Genomic DNA, 26,251 nt, shown 5'->3' with positions numbered 1-26,251 from the left:
ATTTCCCAAATGGCTGTTTTGGCTGGGCTCCAGCTTGGACTACATGGCCTCTGGCAGCCATGCAGTGCAACTCTGGGTGTTGGGGTGACATATGTGCATGTGTGTGGGATGCCTGCACCTATAAATTTATATGGCCATCCTAGGGTCTGGAACCCAGGTCAGGGCTGCTGAGCCCCACTCACTTTGCTGGTCTTGAGGATGTCAAACATGAGCTGCAAGCCTTCTGTCACCAGCTCCTCATTGTACTCCTCCTCCTTGATGGAGCTGAAATCTCTCAGGAGGCCCTGCACCACTGAGTACCGTGACTGTGAGAAAGAGGTCCGCAGAGACTCTATCCAGATGTGCAGCTTCCAGGGGACACCTGGCCAGAGAGAACAGCAGCTGTCACTCCCCTCCCAGTAAAGCACAGCCTTTCCAGGGTGGGCTCCACCTTGATGCCCCACTGAGTGTCACGTGCCACTCAGCTGAGCTTTGTGAACAATGTGTGGATTTCCTGTCGGGCACAGCTGGCAGGGCACAGGATGCTTTGCTGTTCATCAGATGACACAGGGGAAGGCCTTCAGCCAAGCCAGCCTACTGCTTGTTGGCCTTAGAATTATTTGATGAGAAGAGCCCGTTTAGAAGGGCTGACCAGATACACTGGGAAAATACACAGGGCACTCAGGAACAAAGCCTGAGATGGCTCCATTACAGAGGAGTTCGAAGCATCCAGCTCACTGGTGTATCGGTACACAGCAGGCTATGTGAGGGTTTACTGGAGTTCCCTGGAGTAGTCTGGGGCCATGGGACAACAAGACTAGGGTATGGAATTTATGTCAAAATCCAGTTATATCCCAATGATGTTCATGGGGCTGCCTGGGCTTTTACAGCACTAGGGCAGTGGTTCTCAACCTGTGAGTCGTGACCCCTTCAGGGGGTCAAATGATCCTTTCACAAGTCATTTAAGACCATGAGAAAACATAGGTATTTACATCATGATTCATAAGAGTAGTAAAAATTAGTTGTGAAGCACCAACAAGAATAGTTTTGTGGCATGAGGGAGAGTATTAAAGGGTCGCAGCATTGGGAAGGTCGGGAACTGCTGCCCTAGGGTTTGTGCATTTGGTGACCATTACACCATCATGCCTTGAACTCTAGCTGACAACATCCTGTTCTTAGTTGAGGATAATGAGAACCAAACCCACAAAGAGGTAGGAAATGAGACTTAGATCATGCACTAATACACAGCTAACGTAGGCTCTGGTCCAAGTCTGCCAGGCTGACTAGCATCCCGAGATGATGCAGAAGTCCACAGATGCACAGACACCAGGAATAGAAAGCGGGCTGAGCAGCCAGACACACTGACATCTTTGTAATCTTCAGGGTCCTATACAGATTCCTGGTGTGCTATCAGAAAGGAGAGTGGGCCTGCAAGTGGAAGGCTGGGACCCTGAGAGCAGGGCAATGACTGCTCCCGCCTGCACGTGCACTGTGTGTTTCTGTGCAACTGTTTACACCTGCGCCTCACCTAGTGCCCTCAGCTCCATCGTGATGTCCACGTAGCCGTGTTCAGCACTGTAGTACATGGCTTCCTGCAGGGCCTTCGTTCGGGTCCGGCTTAACCTCACAGGCCCCTCGCTACTGCCCTGGCTCGATGTGTCGCTTTCCTCCACGCCCTCAGCCAAGATCTCTTCTAGGGACAGCACATCTGCTTTAGCCTGCTGTGGCTGAGTCAGGAGCTTCCTCAAGACATTCCTGTAGGCCAAGAGAGCAAAGTGAGCCCTGGGATCCCCACGATGATGGACGGTGCCCACCTGAGCTATATTCTAGAGCCTGGTGACCATGATGGATGACCTCAGGGCAGCAGAGGCTCTCAGCATCCCCCATCGAGACGTGTGAAGGAGCCAAGGACCCTGCCTTCTTCTGCTCTAGAAGACCGAGGAGTTTTAGTCCCACACCTCGCTTCGTGATTTCAGGCTCTTCTACCTCTTTCCCATCTTAAGACAGGGTCGCCCTCTCTTGGGGCTGGTGCCAAGCTGATGCAAAGGTACCAGTAACCTCCTCCACAATCAACAGCCCACCAGCCCTCATATGCATTGATGGGGAGGGTTTGGGGGTCTGGAAAAAGTATGGGGCAGGCACCGTCAGGGGGCTCACAGTGGGGCACATCTACCAGTGATGAGAAGACAGACTTAAACTGCGCACTGCATCTTGCCCGCTGGTCTTTCTTTTCTGTCCCCTTTCCTGCCCTCTCGTAACTGTTGCTCTTGTTCCCCTCCACGTTCCATAGCTAGCACTGCCTAATGTCTCTGCTTTCAACCTGCTGTTGCCAGTCACAAGGCCAGGCAGGCCTGCCGTCTGCTCCTGGAGCTACTAGCAACCTCTTCACAGCCAGCCCATGTACTGAGCAAAGCCCTGGGGATATTCTGGGAGCACCACCAACTTCAGAGAGGACTGGAGTCCTGAGTGGCCCTGGCAGCTACATAAGTAACAGTTTTGCTAAAAAGGGGTGAGCTCACTGTTTAGGTCCCAGTCAGTGCCAGTGTGTCAGAACCTAGCAGCTCATCCACTGTTTCCAGGTCTCCAAAGTCTTGGGCCTCCATGCTGACGAAGCACCTACATCATCCTGGCTAACATGCACTCAAGCTCTGGCTTCAGGAACGGTCACCAGGCCTGGCCTTCTACTGCCTCAGAAGCCCAGGCTCATGAGAGTGCATCTCAGTGTCCCTGGTCATCTAGGGCGGGCACCTCAGAGTTTGTACCTGTGGCCATGGGCAGCTGAGTGGCTGAAGCAGTTCATATCCTCATGGAGGGAAGAAGCCATGCCATTGGCTTCCAGCATGCTGAGGAGGGGGTCGGCACCTCGGCTCAGTAGCAAGCTCACCAGCTCATAGTTCCCTGAGAGACAAGGCAGAAGTACCAAGCTTCATGAGATCTGAATAGGGAAACCAAGCTGGGGCAGGTGGGGTCTCCAAGATCTGACCCTTGGAATAAGTTGGGGACCTACAATCACAATCAGGCATGATAACATAGATATAAATGGGAGATCAGAGAAGGGGCCTGTGTCCTACACCACCAGGGCCCTGTCCCTTCAGGAAGGGAAGGCTCACTGCCCTACTAGACCCTCTCTGGATCCTATGCTCAGCAAAAACGCTGGGGGATGGAGGGAAGGAACCCCCTTTCCAGTAGCCTAGAAGAAACAACCTTAAGGGTTTCTAAAGTTAGCGTATAGCTCAGTGACCAGCCTAGGTGACAAGGCTAAAATGTCATAGTGATGTGAGAACTTGAGGGGCAGAAAAGCAGTGTACCTACCGGCTGCAGAGGCCAGCTGAAGGGGTGTCTCGGCATAGCTGTCCTCCCCACTGTTCACGGCCGAGCCCTCCACATGGGCACCAGCATCAAGTAGCAGCTGTTAGGCACAGGAAGAAGACACTACTCAGCAGGACGGAGTGCCTGGAGAGGGGTGCAGTGCTCTAGGGGCAGGACTTACAAGCGCTTCACGTGACCTCCTACTGGCAGCTGAGGCATAGAGTCCAAGGATATCTGGTCACCCTTGGGAATGTGCACTCTGGAATCTTCACCTTCACCCCACATGCACCAGGCCCTAAACTGTGACCACCTCGGAACCATTTCTCTTTTCTCAATACTCTCCCACTAATCAGCCTCCGAGACCTTCTGGAGAACTCCCACAGATGAGCAGAAGTGTCACCTACAATCCCTACAGCAGCAGGTCTACCAGATGTCCTGTACAACAGATATTTATATTCTGATCCATAACAACAGCAAAATTACAGCTGTGAAGGAGCACTGAAAATAATTTTATGGTTTGGGGGGTCACAGCATTAGGAAGGTTGAGAATCACTGCCCTAGAGGGAAACAAGGCCCCGAGCAGTAGCAGGTGTAGAAAGTATGGGCTACAGTACTAGCCACTGACTGGAGTGGCTTGAACTTTAGACTTCCCTATCTACAAGGTGGGCGGGGGAGGCCTGCCTTGAGGCATAACTGGGATTAAACGATATGATGCCCAACACACTGATGGCTTATAACCAGCAGCGTTTGGACTCCTCACTGGAGAGGCTCAGTGGCTACCCAGGTTGGCAAGGGGCGGGGAGAAGCAGAATGTCGCTGGCTAGCCAGGTGTGCAAGTGGCTCCATTCCAGCAAGGACAGCTTTGCCAGGGGTCAGAGGAGGCAGGGGTGTTGCCTGCATTCTGCTGTAGAGGGGGCTTGCTTTGCACACTCCCAGGCTCCTGGAGACACATCTCAAATCTCTGGCAACCGGATACGAAAAGCCCAGGTGAATTCCAAGCTTCCCTGTAGGGTGTGGGGCACAGAGAAGGCCTGTATCTGCTGGCGACTTGTCAGTCAGAAACCAGATGTGCTCACTGCCGGGACAAGGCAGTGGGGGTGGAGGCCTACCTACTGGATGAAACTGGGCACCAGGCCAGCACAGGGCACAGCCCACAGGCCCAGCCTGGATGGAGGCAGTAACTGCTCGGGCCTGGGAAGGTAGTGACTACAAAGCAGACTGGGCGCAGTAGCTAACTGGGCAACCTACAGAGGGCTGGCTGCATGCCAGACTGCACTGACTATCACAGGCAGGCCTGACTTACTACCCACAGAGGCCTCCTATCCTGGAAGAGGAGGAGGGAGTGATACCCACCCCAGGGGACAGGTCGGTGAAATCCTGCAGGACCTGCGATTGAGTGTCTTGTCACTGCTGCCCCTTCTGCCCACAACTTTTGCTTCTAGAACCATCATCTCCTCACTGTGATGCCAGCCATAGCAGCCCAACCCAAGGTGGGCAACAATGAGGATCAGCTTGACATGTGAGCTGTATGATCTCTCCTTTCTCAGGGAGGGACAGGAGCGGAAGGACACCATGATGCAGAGCCAGGTCTGAGGGAGGGGCATCTGGCTAGAAGAGGGTGCAAGTGTGAAATCGAGCAGACTCAAGACCAGGCCTTCCAGGACTCGCTAGGACAGAGTCCTGGTTAGGCCCGGTTCTCCTCTTCCAATCCACACTAACTCTCCCCTGAGGTGAGTCAGGTGAGCTTATTGGTCAGGTGGGCCCTGGCCTCAGCAGTGTCTGTGGCTGAGGCACGGCATGGAAGCTCACCTGCACTACAGAGATGTGTCCGTGCAGCACCGCGAATGTCAGGGAGGTCCAGTGCCTGCTGTCTGGATGGACAGAAGGATGCCTGGGAGAGTTGCTTGGGACCTAAAATACAACAAATCATTACTATTTCCTGGACAGGTGACTGTCCAGAGCTGATGACACAGGTGCTTTAGCTAAAGGGCTGCATCGCAAGGATGGTAAAGTTAACAGAAGTGTGTCTGCATTGGTTTGTTAATGTCTTCTGAGAACATTTGTGTGGACAAGGTTCAAAAGAAAGGGTACCCAACTAGTGATGTCTACCTGAGCAAAAGAAGACGGGGTGGGGGGAGCACTTCGCACATCAGAAGGAGGCAGAGACAGGGACAACTAGGGATTAGCCTAGCAATAGAGGACGAGAGCTATGAAAATAGAATTATGGCCGTTCTCTCTTCTCATCTCCCTCATCAGTCCAAATCCAGAGGACAGTGCTCTTTGCTCTGACCACCACCTCTCTTTCTCTGACAGAGTTTAAGTAGCGCATGCAGCCTGGCTTCTGGAGGTCTTGGAGAAGCCTGCCTCTCACTCACTGGGTTAGGGCCTGGGACTGGGGTTTCCTTTTACCTGGATATCCAAGTTTGCTCCAGCATCGATGAGCATCTGGACCATGGCTTCATCCCCAGTAGCACAGGCGTACATTAGCGGTGTCAGACCCTGTGAGTCAACGGTACATGCCGAATGGTCAGACACAGAACACAGCATCACACATCCCACAGGGCTCTTCCCAGCTGCTCCTCAGGAGCTGGCCTGTGTCTAGTGCCTCTTGAACTCTTAGGGACAAGGGAACTAGGCTAATCAGGGGGCATTACCACAGCACCGTGAACTGCACAGGGGTGAGAACTAGATGGCCTACATGGCAGACACTGCAGCCAGATCCCAGGCCCAGTGTATCCTCTCTGCCTCAGTTTCTTTACCTTAGAGCATAGAAACAATGTGTGCCTCGGTCGGCTGTAGAAAGGTATTAGTATACACAGTGCTCAGTACATACACTGTAATCTTACAACTCCGGGTGAGAGTTAATGAACAGTACCACATTATACTGCACGCAACCCATCACAGGCCAGTGCCTGGCTTCACTGTAGGAAGTGACTTACATGCAGTATTTCATGTAATCACTGTACTATTGCTATGGGATAGGGCATCTGTTGTATCCTCATTGTGTGTGTGCGGGACAGAGAAGGGACATTAACTGTCCACGGTTCTATAACAAGCAAGATCTGGAACCTGGGCTGGAACCCAGGTCTCCATGAGTTGTGTAGGTGTGTTGTTAGCAGTGTCTGTGTGGAGATGCGTCTGACCATATCTCGTGCTAGTGAGTAGTACAGAGCGTGCTGCAAGCTGCGTCTACTCCCTACATGGGAGTCTACATGGCAGTGTCTACATGGGCAGTGAGCAGGGTTGTCTCCCGGACGGGAGTCTGATGGCAAAATCCATGGTGTAATGTGCATTCCACAGCTGGATCCTGGCAAGCATTTGTCTGGTGCTCTGTGATATTATTTATTAGGTTATTTGTGTGCAGGGAAGATCTTCTTGGCTCATAAATCCTTGTCTAGTTCCTGGAGATAAGGAAATGGCTTGAGATTAATCATGGGGCGAGCAGTCTGTTTACCTATGCATCTGTTTCTAAATACCAAGGTTCAGAGAGCAACGGTGCTGAGCAGCTACAGAAAAGAAAAGCCTGTGGCAGCGGGATGGAGATTCAGCCTCGTTCCACACTACACACACACACACACACACACACACACACACACACGCACACGCACACACGCACACACACACAGATAACACACGCATACACACATACACACACAGATAACACAGGCACACACAGTTACACACACATACACACACACGCACACACACAGATAACACACACAGATACACACACAGATAACACACACACATACACACACATACACACACATACACACACACATACACACACACGCACACACACATACACACACATACACACACACACAGAGATATTCACACACATACTACACACACACAGATACACAGATACGCACACACAGATATTTACACACACATACACAGATATACACACATACACACACACAGATAACACACACAGATACACACACATGCACACACAGATATTCATACACACATACACAGATATACACACATACACACAGATAACACACACAGATACACACACATGCACACACAGATATTCATACACACATACACACACATACTACACACACACACAGACACACAGATACGCACACACAGATATTCACATACACATACGCACACACACAGACACACACATATGCACATACATGCACACGCACACACAGACACACGTACACACACACACATACCAGGTATGTAATGACTTTTTTCTACACATATCTGTACTTATTCAGAGCATAAACCAGGCCCAAAGCTGGAGAAGGGAAGCTACTTTTTTTATGCTGTCCTCAGGCACATACAGAGGGCTAAAGACCAGATTTCAGGGCTAATCATCATCATTTGACAGTAATACAACGCAGTAATGATCATATTGATAAGAACCACACAGTGAACACGTACTAGCATTGATGTTAAATTCTACCAACGGCCCTACATGTAGGCACTGATATTCCTTCCACCTTTGAGGAGAGGAAAGCAAGGCCCCTTTGGTGGCAGGGTATCTTGTCAAGGTACCTCAGCTGGGACGTGGTAAACTAAAGCCTGAAGCGTAAGAGCCTGGACTTCAACACTCATTCCCTGAGGAGGCGCACATGAGGAAGAAGGCTCCCCCAGAGGCCGTGCGTCTGTGCCTGCATGCAGCCAACGCCAGCCTGATGTTCTGCGCTGTGCCAGACTCTCCTCAGGCCTAGCCCTGCCACACTTGCTGGCAGCTGCCTCACCGTTTCCCTGTTCTTCTGCTGCACCCAGCCCCGCCCTCTCTCCACCCGCAGTTTCAGCCCCACAGAGCACTCCCGGCCATTGCTTCATCTGCTGCTCCAGTCTCTGGGTTGCACTGTCATGGCATCTGACACAGGGCTTGACCCTCCATGGCAGCCTGGCTGTCTCCAGGCTTCGGGATGGGCTTCCAAACCACACAGTGCCATTTGGAACACATCCCTGAACAGTGCCACATAAACATTCTGCAGTGGGCGTGAGCTGGAGTCTTTTGTCCTGTAGGTGCTTCAATAGTTCCTTCTGTAAGCCAGATTTCGCCCCAGCATCCTCGCCCTCTCCCCCTCATTTGCTCCTTGGTTCTTCTATTAATGTACTCTTTGTTCTATGTGTTTGCCATCCTCTGCCCTTTCCTTTTGGTGCTGGGCCTTGCACATGTTAGGAAAACACTCTACCAATGAACTAGATCCCCGGCATTCAGTTTTATTGTGACAGGAGCTCAGTCTGTAGTCCAGACTCGCCCTGAATTCACTATGTAGCCTAAGCTGGCCTTGAACTCGTGATCATCCTGCTACAGCTGCTGTGTGCTGTTGACTCCAGTTGCACTTCTACCCCTCGCTTCTTACTCTCTTCACCAGTGTCACCCCAGTCCTGATTTCTCTGGAGTTTGTGAGTGGCTGGCACACACAGTCCCATTTGCATGCCAGTGATTATGTCCCGTGGCTTGCTACCGAGTCTACAATCCAAGTCTTCACTGGATTCTTCCTCAGCCCTGCCTCATCTAGGACAGTTGCTGGCCTTCCAACCAGGGAAACAGAATCCACACTACCACAGTTGTCCAGGAGGTTTGGGGGACCCAGACTGGCCATCTGTCAGGAGCTTGAGGCCCAGAGTTGACTGAGCAAGTCCTGGTTAGGCTCAGGAAGCAGGGACTGTCACTGTTTCTCCCGACCTAGCATACTTCTGAGTTGCTCTCTATGCCTGGCCTAGAAGGGTCTGCAAAAGGTACCTGGTCATCCATCGTGTTCACCCCGTCTGGGCCCAGGGCCTCGATGGCCTGGCTGATGAGGTCTGTTCTCCCACAGTTGAGCATGCGGAAGCCCAGGTCCTGGTTGAAGCGTTCAGTAGCAGCTCGAGCGTCCAGCCTCCGGAAGGAACTGAAGCAGCACTCGGGTCTGTGCAGGAGAGACCAAGAGGTGTGTGAGTGTGACTGTTACACAAGGCACAGTTGGGCCTGGTGGGGTGGGAGGACCATGCAGAAGTCAGCTATGACTGACCTTGCTCTGTTCTTGCTCTAGGACAGTGGTTCTCAACCTTCCTAATGCTGTGACTCTTTAATACAGATCTCATATTGTTGTGATCCCCAACCATAAAATTATTTTCATTGCTACTTCATGAGTGTAATCTGGCTTACTGTTATGAATCATAATGTGCATGTTTTGAAGATAGCAAAGGGATTAGGTTGAGAACCACTGCCTCTGAGATTGCAAAGCTCGGCTTCCCTGCATGTGGGTTAAGGCAGTGAGTGGACTGAGCTCTTGAGACCTGTCAACTGTCGGAGCAAATTCTCAGACTCCCTTGGGGAGGAGAAAGCTGACCAGAGCTAGTGCCTGTGTCTGGGCCTGGGCCTTAGCACATGCAGGCTGACTGTCAGTTCATGAAGTAGGCATTGCTGCCAATGTCTAGATTGTCCCTGTGTCTCCTCAGGTTGCCTGATAAGACCCCAGAGTACCAAAGACAAGACAGGAAGAGGTTTAGAATCCCACGAACAATCAACTCAACCTACTAAGGGCCATTATAGAGAAGATCTGTATCTATACATGGCACATCAGAGCACTCTAAATGCTCCTACCTGAATCCTTGAATTAGGTCAAAGTTTATAAAATGCATGTCTACAGAAATGGCTTGGGCGCAGTCAGAGAGCAGAAATTCAAGCACCCCCCGGGTCAGGTGGGGCTAGGGATAGCCAGAGGAGCTCACCCATGCAGAGCTCCTGCAGCATACCTGTCTGTAGCAGGGATTACTGTGGGAAGGCATGAGCATGGTCTCAAATTTACATATGTCCGCAGACAGGCTGCTGTCCCTCTCTGACCTGCAGTCTCTCCATGTGTAACAGGGCTCTAGAACCCTCTCCAAAGCTGCCACGGTGGCTGGGATGCAGGCATAGAGCCAAAGAGCTCAGCACAGGGTTTGATTCAAGGAAACCATGGTGAATAGAGGGACGGAGGAAAGAGCTTCCCCAATAGGACCCCAGACCCGCCCTCCATGGACACTCCAGCCCAGATTCAAAGGTGTGTGTGTGTTCTGGGTAGCGCTCCAGCCTAGAACAATCTCTTCCCACACTTGCTGTGGCATTTAATGTAACTCAGGTGCCCTACAGCCTTGCTCTGATGCCCACCCAGCCGCTAGAAGAAGCAAAGAGCAGAGAGGTATTATAGGTGATGGGACATGGGTGTTGTACCCCCCTTCTTTTGGGCTCCATACTTGAGCTGGCGGGGCTCGCAGTCCAGGCCTGGTAGCAGCAGCCGGGCTGCCTGCCGGATATCGCCACTGTCCACAGTGAGGCTGCGACGGTGTTCTGCATAGGTGATTGCCACCCGCATCCACTCCATCAGTGGTGGCAGCAGCATGAAGGGCCTGTGAGGCAGCAGAGAGAGGTCAGGTCTGGGTGTAGTGCTCCCCACACACAGAAGGGGGCCCCTCAGCGCACAGTCTCAGAAAGTAGCCTTCCGAGACTTGCTACATCCATTAAAGGGCAGTGTGATTACTACCTCTCTCCACCCAACCTCCCAGGCCTGCTATAACAGCCCCTAGAGCTCTCTTCCAGCATGGCATGTGTCCCATCATCCCGACTGGCCCAGGGTCAGCAACAATGCCTTTCTCATCTCTGTACTGACCAAGCCTAGAGCCTGACCCAACAGGTTTTCTGTTGGGAATTGGTTTGAATGCTTTGTCCTATTTCAGTTCCCCAAAGCCGTGCTTCCAGACCTGAGGCCCCTGCCCCCAGCTGGCTTTGACTGATAATGAAGGATTGCCATATGGCTGGGCGGAAAGATGGAGGCAGGACTTTTCAGATTGTGCAGGCAAGAGACTGGGAGAGAGGGGAAGAGAAGAGAATCCCATGACCTGGAGGAGAGGGATCAGATTTAAGAGCTGCAGAAGAAAATCACCCAGCAAAGTAGGTAGAAAGGGAAAGTGGTCCTATGGGGGTGGGGAGCTGCCCAGAAGGTAACAGGGCAGCAAAGATAAATACAGATTTAGAACGTGTTAAGCCAGGAATACTGGAGGGAAATGCATGCTAGCCGGAGAGAAGACTAGAAATGCCCAGCCATTGAACTAGTCAAGGCATATCAAAATTAGCTGGCATGTGTGTGTCTTTCATTCGTGAATCCAGAGGGCTCCTAGGCTGGTGCAGCATGCGTGTAACCCGTCAGAGTCAAAGCAGTTAACTAATTCACTGCTAAGTTTTCAAAGTTTGCTGACAGGCGAAAACTACGAGTTAGCACCTGTTACTTAGCATTAACATATGCAGGTTTTTCCTCAGACCACGTCATGTTTCTGCTAAGAAAAGAATGATATCTGAAGCCAAGGGCGGTGGCATACACCTGTAATCCCAGCACTTGAGGGAGGGAGGGAGGCAGGAGTTCAAGGCTACCCTTGACTATAAAGCAAGTTTGAGGCTAGCCTAGGCTACAGGAGTCATGTCTCAAAAAAATAATGATGCGTCTCATTTTCAAGGCCATGGTGTTGATTCATATAGGAAGTGGGACTATTTGGGGGAACTTGTATAATCTAGGAAGGAAAAATGACCATTCATGAATTATCACTTTCTGTAAGATCTACCCTAATTGCTGTCCATTTGAAACCCCCTCAAGTACCTGTGAATTCTCTGGTTCTTACATTACAAGGCTGGGGGCAGCGCAGAGGGACTTCACAGATGTCCTTAGCCCTAGGCCCACAGAGAAGGCCTTACTTAAACTGAAACTGGTTATTTATGATTTTCTATCTGCACAGCAAAGAGCAGAGTATGGCCATTAATTGTGTGTGTGTGTGTGTGTGTGTGTGTGTGTGTGTGTGTGTGTGTGTGTGTGTGTGTTACTATTAGCCCAAGTGGCCTAACTTGTGTTTCTCCTGCCTCAGCCTCCTAAATTCTGGGACTGCAGGCATCAGCAAGCTTAGCTATGCTATTACACCTCTAGCTAAGATTTCCCAGTGCCTCTGAAGCAGTGCTTCTCAGTCTTCTTAATGCTGCGACCCTTTAATACAGGTCTTTGTGTTGTGGTGACTCCCAACCATAAAATTATTTTTATTGCTGCTTCATAACTGTGATTTTGTTACTTTATGAGTTGTAATCTAAATACATTGGGAGATACAGGGTTGCCAAAGGGGCTATGACCCACAGGATGGGAACCACTGCTCTAAACCAAGCTCCAAGGGAATGTTCAGGAAGCGCAGGTCCTAGTCAGGTGGTGCCCTTACTCATCCTCCTTCCCCCTTGTGTCCCATCAGCTCACTCGGTAGAGTGCAGTAGGGACAGAGCCTCTCTCTCTCTCTTCCTATAGCATTCTTGTATCTGGACTCTATTTCCCTGGTGTGCTAGAGGCAGACAGCAGTTGTGCAAACATCTATCTCCAAAAGGATTCGTGACCCCAGTCTCAGTCCTAACTCACTTCTCCATGGACATAAATGCTCAAACCCTGTGCCTGAGGCTGTGGACATGATCCTAACGGGTGAACTCCACATTGTAGAGCTGTTCCTGGAAGCCTGGTCTAGACTTTATTTCCTAAGTCCTTTCTGTGATTTAGTCAGTGTCTAATTCTCTGTATTAAGTCCTATCCTATTTAAAATACTTTAAGTGATGTCTATTTCCTGAATTGAACACTGATTAATACTCTAGAAATCTAAGTTATTCCTCTGCCTCTCAGGTGGTGATTAGTGAGTTCCTTGTCTCCAAACAGAGCTAACCTTGCCAATGACCAACCTCTTCAGACCACGAATGGCTTACTCACCCTCACTCTCCACCACTGGTCCTTAGGCAGGTAAAATGAAAAGCGATCAATGGGCTTTCTTGGTAACATCCTGCTCTTGGGCTGGGGTTTCCAGGATACTGTTTCCAGTCTCCCAGTCCATCCGGCCCACTGGGCACAGTGAGAAGAGCAGGCCTGCACTATGTGGTCTTTTGGAAAATCCCGAATAAGAACTCCAGTTTCTACAGCTGTGCTGTAGCCTCATGTTGGAAGGGCCTGGAGGAGTAGGGCTGAGGGTAACTGATGTCTTCCTCAACGCCTCTCTCAATTTTCCCTTCCAAGTTTTTGCTGCTTCCCAAAGCTGAGGTTGGCTGAGAGCCCCTTTGTGCTGAATGCAGTTGGCTGCAGGGACAGGCCTAGGGCCGGAGCCCCAGTCAGGCTGAGGAAAGCCCTCGGTGTAGCCATCTGCCTGCTGAGACAATGTGGGACCTGACACCTCAGAGTAGCCATTCTTGCATAGTTTTGGTCTCAAGTCCCTTTTCATACTCCAAAAAGTTGCTGAAACCCTCAAAGGGCTTGTACTGATCTTCTATGATATCAATGAAAAGTAAAACAGAGAAAATGCTAAGACACACAAATACTTCCCACAAGTTATCACAGTGACGATATCACACCGAAAAGCCTCGGGAAAGTCCCTTGGACATTGTGCAAAAAAAAAAAAAATGAAATTGAAAATCGAACATCACATTCTTTTAAAAACAAATTTGACCCTGTATTCTCATGGGAAGTGTCTCTAGGGTCCCAGGGGTGGCCACAATGTGAGGACTTTTGCTTCAAAACATCACATCAGGTACTTGTGCAGGTTAGGAGTTTTTTGTTTATTTTGAGAGGGGTTGTGTGTATGTCTCACTATGAAGCCCTAAAATCCAGGCTGGGTCAGAACTCACTGTATAGACCAGGTTGGCCTTAAACCCACACGATCTGCCTCCTTCCGCTCTTGAGAGCTCTTGAGAGCACGTGCTTCTACCTGTAGCACTGTGCAGGATTCGGTCACTGTCAACTTGACATAATCTAGAATCAGTTGGGAAGACAGAATCTCAATTGTGGAATTTTCCAGATCAGACTTGCCTGTGGCCATGTCTGTGAGAGACTGCCTTGATCGATGATTGATGAGGGGGAACCTAGCTCACTGTGGACAACACCATCCCTAGGAAGGTAAGTCTGGACAACCCACCAAGAAGGCCAGCCGAGCAGGAGGCAGTACACAATGTTCCTCCATGGTTTTTGCTTGAGTTCGTGACCTGGTTACCCTCATGACAAACTGTAACTTGTCAGATGAAGTAAACCCTTTCCATCTCTAAGTTCCTTTGGTCAGGGGTTTTTTTTTGTTTGTTTGTTTTTTGTTTTTTGTTTTTTTAATTGTAGCACAGAAAAGACAGCTAGCATGGTATGTAAGGAAACACTGCCCAGAGCTGTCAAACGGCAGCAGGCCCAGGGCTGGAACTCTGCCCTGATGGCACACAGTCCCTGTGAACCCTGACTGGCATAGGGCTTTCACACACATCCATCAATCAGGGTCCTGAGGACCTGGGATCATCATGGGCAGTGCCCTCCCTTAAAGAAAGTTCTAGTGGCTTCAGTAGCACTGGGACCTCAGGAAGGCCATTGACCTCTGTGGACCTGGCTTTCTATTAAAGAAGGGGTTAGAGTAATGTTTATACACTTTCTTCCATGGTCAGAAGACTTCTTTACCTGTAGACTCTGTAGTAACTGTACCTTCGGACCAGAGACACAATGTATGGTTCTGGAAGGAGACTGGCTGGCTGGCTGGCTGGCTGGCTGACTGGCATCAGGTGTTTTCCCACTGATCAAAACCCTGTGACTGGACCAGTAGCTTCATCTCTTCTAGTCACAATTTCCATATGAACAAAATGGGTCTAAATTATAGGAGTACCTCCCAAGACAGCTATAAGTATATACACAAAGTGCTTAGCAGAAGAACATCGGGGACATGGTATGTTCTCCATAAACATTAACTATTCTTACTGCTTTAGTATCTGTTGATAGAGAAAACACATAATAGAAATCCGGCTGCCTCAGCTCCAGCCTTCTTACAGGTCAGCTGACTCCCCGCCTTCTCGCTGCCAGCATAAACACGTAAGCCTGCAGGCAGGCTGCCCACGAGCCACTCAAGCCCAGCTCATAAAACAGAAAACAAATGCAACCACTATGTTGAGAGTGAGCTACAAAGTTTCTGGAGGCACAAACTCTTGCCTTGGCAATAAAGAGACTTACACAGGAGAGGTGACTACAAAAATCATAGTCCTAGAGGCTTGTGGGTCACCAACATGTGGTAGTAGGGGGCAACTTTAAGGGATCAGCAGCTCCCAAAACATACTGCATGCTATTTGTGCCTAATCAGTCTTTATCTCTATCTCTGTCTGTCTGTCTGTCTCTGTGTCTCTGTCTCTGTGCCTCTGTCTCTGTCTCTGTCTCTGTCTCTGTCTCTGTCTCTCTCTCTCTCTCTCTCTCACACACACACACACACACACACACACACACACACACACACAAGCTTTGGAAGGTCTTGATTTTAAGAGGCCCCTGCAGCCTGGGAAAAGCTTACCCCGCCCATGTGTGATCTATCAGGACAACAGTCCCATAAACAGTGTCTTTACACCACAGGACAGGGAACCTCTAATCTCTAACTCAAAGAGGCTCTTTCTTTCTTGAGGTGGGAAGGGGCCTTGGAAGAAGAGTTAGGTTAGTAAAAGATGGACACTGGCTTATACCTATAGGCCATGTAGCCCTAACCGTGGGCAAGAGAGAGTCTTATGCCTCTGTTCCCAACCTGATGTCTGAGGTCTGTACCCCTTTGACTCTCTTACAGGAAGAATTGGGGGAAGAACAAAGATGCCTACTGGCCGAGGCTATGAGATGAGGCATCAGCTTCACGAGGCTGGGCCAGGGGTTTACTTGCTTGTGTGTGTAGGGCACAGCAACTCATGGGCTGGTAGAGTAGGAACACGGACAGCAGTTTTAGTTTTACTCCCAAGGACATTTCTCCATCTTCACACAGCCTGAGAGCACTAAGAAAGAAGGAGCAGAGGAGCTTGAGAGCTGAGGCAGGAGACTGCTACTGTGGTTTTTTGGCCTCAGATCTCAGTTTCTCCAGTTTTGCTCCACCTTCAACAGGAGGCCCAGTAGAACTATAGGGCTGCTTGGACGGGTTCCTCTTTCCACAGACCTCACTGTAAAGCACGCTGCCCCTTGCCTTCCATCCGACCATATGGGCAGGCAGGGAGCAGGATTGAAATGTTGCAAAGATCGCCAGATTCTTCCACCAAGTGATGATTCCACAGACAGAATTCTCTGGAAGAGTTGGGGTTGGCTCTGAAGTGCCAGCCTGAGGCTTTCTTCCTGGTTTCTCTAAGACTTCCAGAGCTGCTGTGGCCCCAAACCAAGCCAAACGCCCATGTAGAATAAAGCCAATATTGTCCTACTGTAGTCACATTCCAACCCAGCACAAAGAAAGGGATTCTAGTTCGCCTTACATCTTGGACTAATTACTTTCCTAGAATTGCTTGGTAAACCAGCATGGTTTGGCTCAGCTTGGAGTAAGAGCTAAGCACGTTTCTCTTCCTAGACCCCCAGGCCTGTGTCCCCCTGGCTGAGCCTCGCGGCCTCAGAACACTGGGCTGATCATAGCAGGATCCCTGTTTAGAATCAGGTGACTTCTGTTGAAGGTAGGGCTTTGGCTTTCTGGGGATGGGGCTGATACAGTTTCTTGTTAAAACTCATCTGGTTCAGATTAGAGGAACTAGAAGAAGCTTGCCACATGTGCTACACATGTGATGATTTCTAGGTTTTTGTTGTTTTGTTGGGGCTTGGGATTGAACTCGGGTCCTTGAACATGTTAAGTGCTCTACCGCCGAGTTATATCCCAGGCTTCCAGGGTACTGTTTGCTTTTTGCTTGCTTGCCTGGTTTTGAGACAAGGTCTTGTTATGTACTCCTAACTGGTCCAGAGCTCACTCTGTAGATCAGATGATCATGCTGCTTCCCACATGATCCTTCTGACTCTGACTCTTGAGTCCTGGGATTACAAGTGTATACACCCTGTCTGGCTTTCCCCACTTTGCTAGACTGTTGTCCAGGCTAGCCTTGAACCTCGGAGTTCAAGTGACTCCTTGTATTAGCCCACCAGGATTGGGATGGTTGCCTTGACAGACTAAATTTAATGGTATTTTGATTTCAATTTCAAACGTGGCCTAGTCACGATGAGGTACGATCCTTTCCTGGCCTCACGTTAGTGGCAGCTCTACAGGTCTCAAAGGAGCCATCAGCAATGATGTGTAATCAACTGTGTGACCACTGGGACACGAGGATGAAACGGTACAATCACCGATGAGTACGTTTTACAGAGCAGGTAATTTTAAGTCCCTTACATCCACTGATTAATCCTCACAGGTACTTTATAAAGCAGGTACTATCACTATTAGTGTGTACTCTTGCACATGGGCAAACAGAGGACCCAGTGTCATTCATGTAGCAGTGACAGAGCTGAGGTGTGAACCAGGAAGTGAATACCATCCAAGGTCCTTCTAAGAATATATTTCATGAGCACTCAGTTTGTCCTTTAGCTCTATTTTTGTTTTGCTTTAATTTTACAAATTATTCATGTGTATGTGTGTGCGTGCATGCGTGCGTGCATGCGTGCATGCGTGTGTGTGTGTGTGTGTGTGACTGTGTATGATAGAAAGTCAGTCCTTTCTATCATGTAGATCCCAAGAATCTAACAACTCAGGTCATCAGGCTTGAATGCAGCCCCTACCTGCTGAGCCATCTTGCTGCCTGCCTTTACCTCTTTGATAAGGTGTCACCATGCAGTCTAGGCTAACCTTGAGCTTACTATGTAGACTAGGCAGGCCTTCCACATCCCCTGTGTCCCTAGTCAGTGGTGTGTGTCACCATGTCTGGCTGACTTACCATGCTTTACCTAATGGTATTTGAACTCTGGGACCTGGTGAGTCTGCATCCTCACAGCCGTCGTGCTTCTTACTTTTAGCTCAGTATCCAACAACATTTATTACACACTGTCTATATTCACGATCAGCCTCTGGGCATCTAGGCATGGGAGCACACATCTGTAACTCTAGCACTTGGGAGACAGTGGTAAGAATGACCATCTGGCCTACAGAATGAATTTAACACTAGACTAGGCTATGTAGCAAGACCAGACTGGATCGCAAGAACACAAAACAAAACCAAAAATGAAATAGTGCCCAGATCAATGAATTTTTTTACTTTGGGATATTTTTAAGTAATGATGGTTCTATTCTACCAAGATGTGACCCATCTCGAAATGAAAGGCATCTGTAACATGTCTCGCAATCTGGAGCACTTTTGAGAGAGAAGGGGAGAGCTGCTGCCAACACAGGGATGTGCAGGTGTAAAGTGGACCTTCATCCTCACAGTGTTACGACACTTAACTAGACAATCTTTCTCTACAGCGGCCCCTCTGCTGGCCCACATGGCCTGTTTTGCAAGGGCATTTCCTCCCACCCACCCGCTTGGCATGCTTTCAGCAACATGCCCTACCAGGGCTCACCAGGTTTGTATTCTTTTATTTGCATGGGATTTTGTGGGCTTTTCCCTTGAGTACAATTTTTCTAAGGCTCACTGTCATCTCCTGCCATCCTTCAGCACAGAAACTCCATTAGGAGCCATCTACCGAGTTCATAACAAAGGGCATATTTCCTATTCAGCCCTTGGGTCATGTTCTTAGGGGCCCATTCATTTTTGAGCTGCACTCTGAAGATAAAGAAGGACTTCCTTGTCTTTTGCTCCTGAAGGCTTCAGGTAACTTCAGGTAAAAACAATTAATTCCTAGATAAAAAGATGGCCATGTCCCATGAGGACCTCCCAGAACCAGACAGACTGGGGCTAAGGTGGCTCTAGGAAAGTAGCTAGAATACTGGGATAAGGCAGGGAGAGGGAGAGGCAGATATGGTGATGTGGTTGTGCTAGCATGCAGTCTTGAGTCATGATGGAGAGAAAACAACCCCGTCTTTGGTGGCTGGCCTTGACGCCCAGTGGTATCTTATGTGGGTGAGGTCTAGGTGCCAATGGAGACTACATGCAGGCCACCATCACATTCTTTTCCACATAGCAGGGAGGGTCTTAAGCCTTCATAGTTGAGGCTATCAGATCCACTCTGGCCAGCATGTCTCAGCACTGCTGCCTAGAGGGTAGTGACTGACCCAGCAGGCCAGGGTATCACTGCTACCCACACACTGGGTGGTAAGAGTGTGATAGCAAGCCTCTTCCAACTCCTGTGTGGTATGGTTCTCTTGGATAGGTCACACCTCATCCACAGGGCCCAATGCTGCTATATGCCAGAGACCCACTTGCTCATTCTATGCTTGCATGACACAGCTAAGGACCTACATTCTCTCACCATCTAAAAGACACACAAGCAAGGACTTCTGCAAGCACTCTTATCTTGTGGGCACTTGCCATAGCTCATTGGCCTCTACCAGGAAGGTAGCCTCATCAGGATCCCAGGGCTCAGTTGTACTGAAGACAACTTCATTTAGCTACCTGGTGGAGTCTTTGGGCTAGACCTTTATGTTGTGTGGAATATTTAAAAAGGGCGGATTCAGAGGGAGGAAGGAAGGAAGATAGAAGAAGAGAAAGAAGATCCAGATTCCACACGGCTTTAAATAGCCACAGGTGGCTATGAATATCTTAAAAGGGGTGGATAATTATTGGACAATTTATCTGATCTAGGTGGGCAGTTTATATCAATATCAATTTGCTCTGAGTTCATTGTGTGGATGTTTTGTGGGGTGATAATTTACCGATATAAATTTGACTGATAATTTACAAGTCTCTAGAGTTTTGACTTTACTGGGATTTGTGACAGCTAACCACAGGGAGCGGATAGCTGGGAATGTGGGCAGAACCCACAGCAAGAGAACAGCAAGATTGGTGGTTGCTGCACGGGGCTAGCCATGGAGGAAATGAGACCCCTGGGGCCACAGAGTAGCTGGTGTTAGCGAGCGATGGTGCCCTTTTAAAATATTTCACAAAACACCTTGAAATGAGTATTTCTATTCAAACATAGCTGAGTGAAATCATTCTATGTTTGCTTCCCCAATCACCTGCAGTCTAGGGAAGAAAAGCGACAAACTTGAACCACATACAGAGCTTCTACAAATTTCTGGAAAACAACACATGTTGAACTTGAGGTGGACATAGATGAACATGTGTGGAGAGAAATTCCTGATAGGTAGAGAGTGACCCCATGGGTGGGGATGAGGATATGGATGGATGGAAGCATGTGTTCTACCACAGTCAGAAATGAGGAAGAAAAGGCAAGCTCCTGGGCTGACTCTAACCCTGCTTTCTACACACACAGCCCAACTGTAGCCCTGTGAATTCTCTGGCATGGACTTCTCAATTGCATACTATATTGCTAGTATCTGGACACCAACTTATGCCAAGCAAGCCTGAGGCCATTTGCATATTACCTCTGACCCTTCGGCTGCTTGCTAGGGGCATTTGGCACCAGTTCATGTTTTGCCAGTGTGACAGTCAAGGCCCACTCAGGTCATATAGCAGTCAACCATAACTAGACTGGCTAGTTAATGGCCCTTAGAAAACATGACAAGTGTACTGGGAGGTCTTTCATGATGTCCAGCTGCCACATAAGGCACACTGAACCTGCTGGCTGATAGAGAAGTAGGAGTTGTAATGGATCACCTCCATGGGCCATGTACCCATGCGCCCAGACTCCAGCTTTGTACTCACAACCTCAACAGGTTCTGAACTAGAGTCTCGAAGGACGCACCCCAGGCTTAAGGAGTATTAAAAACCCCATTCCAAAACTGCACATAGTAAACAGTGGAAAGGGAGGGGGCAGGGCAAGTCACAGCCAGCTGAGAGGCTGCTTGTCTGGGTTGTGTGGGAAGGAATAAGTCTAAGAAGATGCCTGGAAGGCAGGTGAGGGCAGGCCAGAAACGAGCCTGGTCTGGCTCTTGATCTACCAAAGCTCCTAGCTGCTCTCACTGTCAGGGTCTACACCATCTCCAGAAGGGCCTAAAGAAGCACCTCAGAAAAGCAGGAGCAGTTCCCCTGAGAGCTGGGATTTCCTCACATGAGGCACTCAGAAACCCAGCCATACTATAGACAAAAGGGATTGTTGCTGTCATGTTAAAAAAAAAAAAAAAAAAACCCAACCAACTCCAAATGAATGAAGCCTGGGCCAGGCAGTTCCCAGTCTTCTTTTTTTTTTTTTTTTTTTTTTTTTTTTTTTTTTTTTTTTTTGTGAAGACTGGCGGTTGCAACAATGAGGCAGGAAGTCCCAGGCAACGGGCAGCCCGCAGGGGCACTTGTCAGAGGCCTGGCCAGGATCCTGTTCTGTCTCCGTACTCTATTATCTGGCACTGCCACTTTCTTTGTCTGCCCCAAATCCCTGGCTCGCTCCTTCTCGGATGTTGGCAGATGCCCACATTCAGGCTGGCCACCCAGAGCTAGCAAACCAAGTCTGATGGGAAGCAATTGAGAGCCAGCCACCCATGTCACAGTGGAGGGGAGGGAGCTGATGGAGAGGTCCGAGACTTGCCCTCTCAGTCTTCGAGGGCAAGAGACTTACCATTGTGCACAGTAAGAAGTCCCTGGTTTGTTATAATCAGAATTCCTGGCCTGAACTCGACTCTGCCTCTTCCTAGCTGAGATCTTGGCATGTCTGGGGCCTTCTCAGGACCTCAGTCCTGCTCAGACCTACAGTCTGCTGTAAATGGGAACAAGAAAAGTTTCCTCCAAGAACTATGGGCAAAGAACTGTTAGAGAGCTGTGTAAAGTGCTTCAGAGACTGGCAGGCTTGGTCTTGATGTTGAGAGTCTACACAAATTCCCTTAATGTTCTCTAAGGATGATGCACCCTGGACTGCCATCAGAAGTGACTCCCTTACCCTCTGGACTGTGGGTAAGAAAAGGGATGGAAAAGTTAGAGTAACATTCTGCTAAGCTAAATTCTTGCTTCTTACCGAAACAATGATAATCAAATCAGATCATATTGCTCCTAGGTATGCATTGGCAGCAGGTCACACACAGGTACCATGGTAGCCCAACCTCAATGAGCAGGAGGCCAGAACACAATACAAAATCAATGTTGGAAAATGACTGATAGTTTGCTTGGCCAGAGAAAAACCCAGGCTGTAGAATATTTTGAATCCTTGGGTAGCAGTCTACAATATATCTAAACTCTAACAGATCTATAAACACTTTAGTTTCAAACAATTCTCATTTTACCTTCATCCTCAACTTGGGACATCTGGTCTACCTCCATCCTCTTTGCTCTTCACAGGTTTCTTACCTACTGCTGAGTTATATGAAAGTAAAGCCTGACACTGAAGAAGGAGGTAAGCAAAGGGAAGAAAATACATACTTTGAGTATACATGATTTTTAAGCTTACCAATGTTTTGGGATTATCTGTGAACTAAACATGACAGCTATTTTAGTCCTTCCATAAGTTTATGATAATAACTCATTAGCAACAACTAAAAATGGGGAGCTTATTCCATGTATTATCCTATTTGATCCCCATGAACTCAGCTGGAAATAGGTCAAGTCATTTTCATTTCAAGTAAGAGGTTTGGGAAATTAAAACGCTTGCTTGTAGACATAGCTGGTAAATAATAAAGCAGGAACTCCTTTGCTCTAACTTCACAGGCCCCAACCATTAGGTGCCACTGATTATTTTCCTAACTGAAGACAATATTTAACTGACTATTGTGTTTCAGGGACTGTTCTGTGTGTTAATGACATCTAAGAAACAAGGGAGACTTGTACTGCTTACATTAACATTAAATAAGGTCATTTCAAATAGAAAAAAGAGGGAGAGACAACAGGTTATGTCTTGGGTGGGAGAGACAGTTTGCTGTGTGCTCTGAAAACTACATACCAGTCCTTTTGGAGGTTACTGGAAATGTCAACTGGGGGAACATGGAAGAATACTTAAATCACTCAATAGCTATTATTTCATTTACTTCCATTTTGGGTAAACAGATGGGAGATTTAATGCACAAAAAGCGGGGAAGAGGCAGGGAGAAAAGAGCTTAACATTGCAAATCTTCTTGATGTGGTATTTAAGGGAATCACAAGTCAGTAGCTTGAAGCTCCCATCACCATCATTTCTATTATGTGGTAAGAAAACACTTTCGCAAGCTGAGCAAAAGATTAACGAGCCACTTAGATGCAACACTCTGAACGCCAACCGGTGGGTGCCTCCAAACATCACCCTTCTGCATCTGGAATAGAACAAAGGAAAATAATGCCTGTCCTCACTGTGGGGCTCATCTGTGTAAGGATCATGCCCCCAGAACTTGGAGAGCACCTAAAGAAGCAGGCCTGGAATTCCATATTACCAAGAAGGAACAGTCTCTTGGAATCAGGAAGAAATGCTGAACTGGACTCTTAGAACACATCTCTGAGGATATGCTCTCCAATGGCAAATTACTACCCCACAGCCTGCCATTGAAACATTTGCTAAATAGGAACTGGTAATGATTGGGGGATGAGTGGGGGCTGTCCTACATTTGCCATATTTGCACTTAGGAATACCAGAAGCCCTGTGCTTTTGTTGTCTAAGCCATGCTTAAGTTTGAATTTTCTCTGGTTGTGTTTTGAGGGCTAGGTAAAGCTCCAGGTTTGATCTATCAGAGATTCTCCTGAATATGGTAATGAAGACTTCACATACACCACATGCCAGATACTGTGTGTGTGTGTGTGTGTGTGTGTGTGTGTGTGTATCTTAGAGCATCCTGAAGTTACTACTATTGTTCCTATGCTAAGCAGGATTGAGACACAAAGCTGAAATGACAGTCATGAGGCCATCTGGTTTGGGGATTTGAAGCTGGTTAGGCTTCGAGCCAGAAACACACTGCCACAGAGCTTAAGCTTCCTTCACACTGATGACCGAAGGTTGTGAAATGCAGCAACGTTGAGTTCAAAAAGTATGTCTTTGAGCTCAGCTTTATCCTTTAGATAAAGCTATACCAACTGAATGAAGACTCAACAACACCAGGTCTTGCAAGGTTCCATTCCAGTACAGACACTCTTGGTTTAGGGTCTGAGATGCTGGCAGGCTCCAACCCTCTGGAGGAGATCTCCCTCCACAAAAAGGCACTGTGTAGAGCTGAGGGAGGGAGGAAAGGAACTGGAGCTAAGACCCAAGTTATGAGCAAGTAGCCTGGTAGCCATCCACTGTAATTGCCACTCTGTCTTCCTGGCCTTACTTCTTCAGGGTCCTGGACTGTGATGCACAGGTCTGGTCACCTTCCCCCAATCTGACCCCTCTGAACATTTAGCTCTGTGTCTTCTTCTATTCTTAATGATTGATGACACCGTCCAGCATTTGCTGGCAGGAGAACAGGTCTCTTGCCTCTCATGCATGTCTACACAGTCCTCCTTCTCCTCATTCCTCAGGATGGTTACAGTCTAGGCTGCCACTCCAGCTGGCCAACCCTCTGCCTCCAGGCACTACCACCATCAAGGACCACATGGCCAGATGGTTGCCCATCATCTTCCAGGCCTCAGGGGAGGGAGGCGCAGACTCCTGGATCCCTGACAAGAGCTTCTTTCACTTTCTAAGATTAATCTTGTAGTGTCACACCCCACAAGGCAGCAGCTGTGACTAACCCTGTGTTCTAGGCTCTGCCTAGTATGTCTGGCTGGTGCTGTGACACTGAGCTGCCAGGAAGCAAGGCATCCTGGGAGGGCAGAGCTCTCAAGGGTAACAAGTGGGGTCCTGGTAGAGGAGAGGCAGGTGAGGCTACAGGGGCCTTGAGCAGGTAGACATGAAAGCTGGGACCCACTCCTGATATCTGAGAGTTTTAGGGCCAGGGAGAAGAACAATCTGAAACACTGTAAAGAGCCAAGGGCCCAGAGCTCAGGAGGGTAGTTCTAATCTCTTCTAGTCATTCACTAGTTAGGCCCAGGCCTGATACACCACCCTTCTGATAAATATGATCATAACAAACAGAAATGGATAGAATGCTCTTTAAAAGGGACATCATGATACATCTCACAGCACACATACAACCCGCCCCAGTGTAGGGCTATTTTCCCATACGTGAATGGAACTCAGGACCCTGCAGCAGAGCGTGTACACTATTCCTGGATACTGCCTGATTCACAGCCATAGAATGCCTTCCTACTCCTTTCCACAAGCCCTGCCCTGCTTGTGACTCTAATTTCCTTTTTTTCCTTTTTCTTTTTAAGTCCCTTCCCAAGCACGGAGCTCACTGGTCTAGGGGAAGGTTGCCTTGCAGAGAGAGACAGAGGCCCCACTGAACAGTATAGGCTTAGAAGAGAATGTCACAACGTGCTCCACCCTAAAGGGCTGCTAGTATGTTGCTCCTCTATACTTGCAGCGCTATGGTCACTCAAGGTCCTCATATATTTCTTGTAACAAAAATAGAGAAGACTTGAATAACCACACCACCAGACCCTGGTCACCCAAATAAGTCCCCTAGGAATGAGGTAGTAAATGAGTTCACTTAATCCCAAAGAGACCCAGACATTGGTCCCCACGGAAGGGCTTCAGGCCAGACATTCACTACCATACCTGGAATCACAGGCTCTGACTGGTTTGGGTTACATGCTTCTGAGATGAGAAGAGAGGAAGGAAATCATGGGAGGAAGCAGGTAGAGTCAGGAGAGTGTTGTGAGCTCACAAGAACAAAGCCCTAGAATCCTAGAAAACTCCAGTTACTACAGGAAGGCAAATTTCCTCAGCCTTTTGGTGACGATGTTGGGGTGGCAGAGTCTCAAGGGGCTCTGGGGCACAGCCCAGCACTCTCCACAGCCTCTTGGGTCTGTCTTGTTCAGGAAAGCGTGAGGCACAGCAGGGCCTGCATCAGCAGAGGGGATCAGTTCACAAAGGGTTTTGTACCTGGGATCTCTGGAGCATCTGCTTTTCCGTATTAAGATTTGAAGATTTTGGATTTCACTGCTCCCACAGTGGTGGTTCCAATTTCCTACCAATCTAATACTTGTTTGAAATGATTCATGGAAAAATACCTTTGTGACCAGTAGACTCACGCTGCAGAGTGTGGTTTCTAGATAATTGGTTTCTAAACACATACACATGTGTATGTTACTATTCAAACTCAGTGGCTACCACCACATGCAGATAATGGACTCCTGCCATAGAGAAGCCTAATGCTGCCTGTTAGGATCATGGGGGAGGGGGCACTGCATATCCAGAGG

The 26,251-nt window shown here is 48.7% G+C and overlaps 1 protein-coding gene across 1 annotated transcript in view; it reads right to left on the bottom strand.

Moving 5' to 3' along the window:
• Positions 1-26,251, bottom strand: part of Abtb2 (ankyrin repeat and BTB domain containing 2) — a 153,713-nt gene that overhangs the window by 7,419 nt on the left and 120,043 nt on the right. Inside the window, 8 exon segments of the mRNA NM_134403.2 lie at positions 183-361; positions 1,508-1,734; positions 2,742-2,877; positions 3,292-3,388; positions 5,098-5,199; positions 5,698-5,787; positions 9,017-9,182; positions 10,492-10,644. Coding sequence (NP_599230.2) covers positions 183-361; positions 1,508-1,734; positions 2,742-2,877; positions 3,292-3,388; positions 5,098-5,199; positions 5,698-5,787; positions 9,017-9,182; positions 10,492-10,644 — 1,150 coding nt within the window.

Source organism: Rattus norvegicus, chromosome 3 (assembly GCF_021556685.1).
Source record: "Rattus norvegicus strain SHRSP/BbbUtx chromosome 3, alternate assembly SHRSP_T2T, whole genome shotgun sequence".
Taxonomy (NCBI): Eukaryota; Metazoa; Chordata; class Mammalia; order Rodentia; family Muridae; genus Rattus; species Rattus norvegicus.
This window is presented reverse-complemented; position numbering and strand designations above follow the sequence as displayed.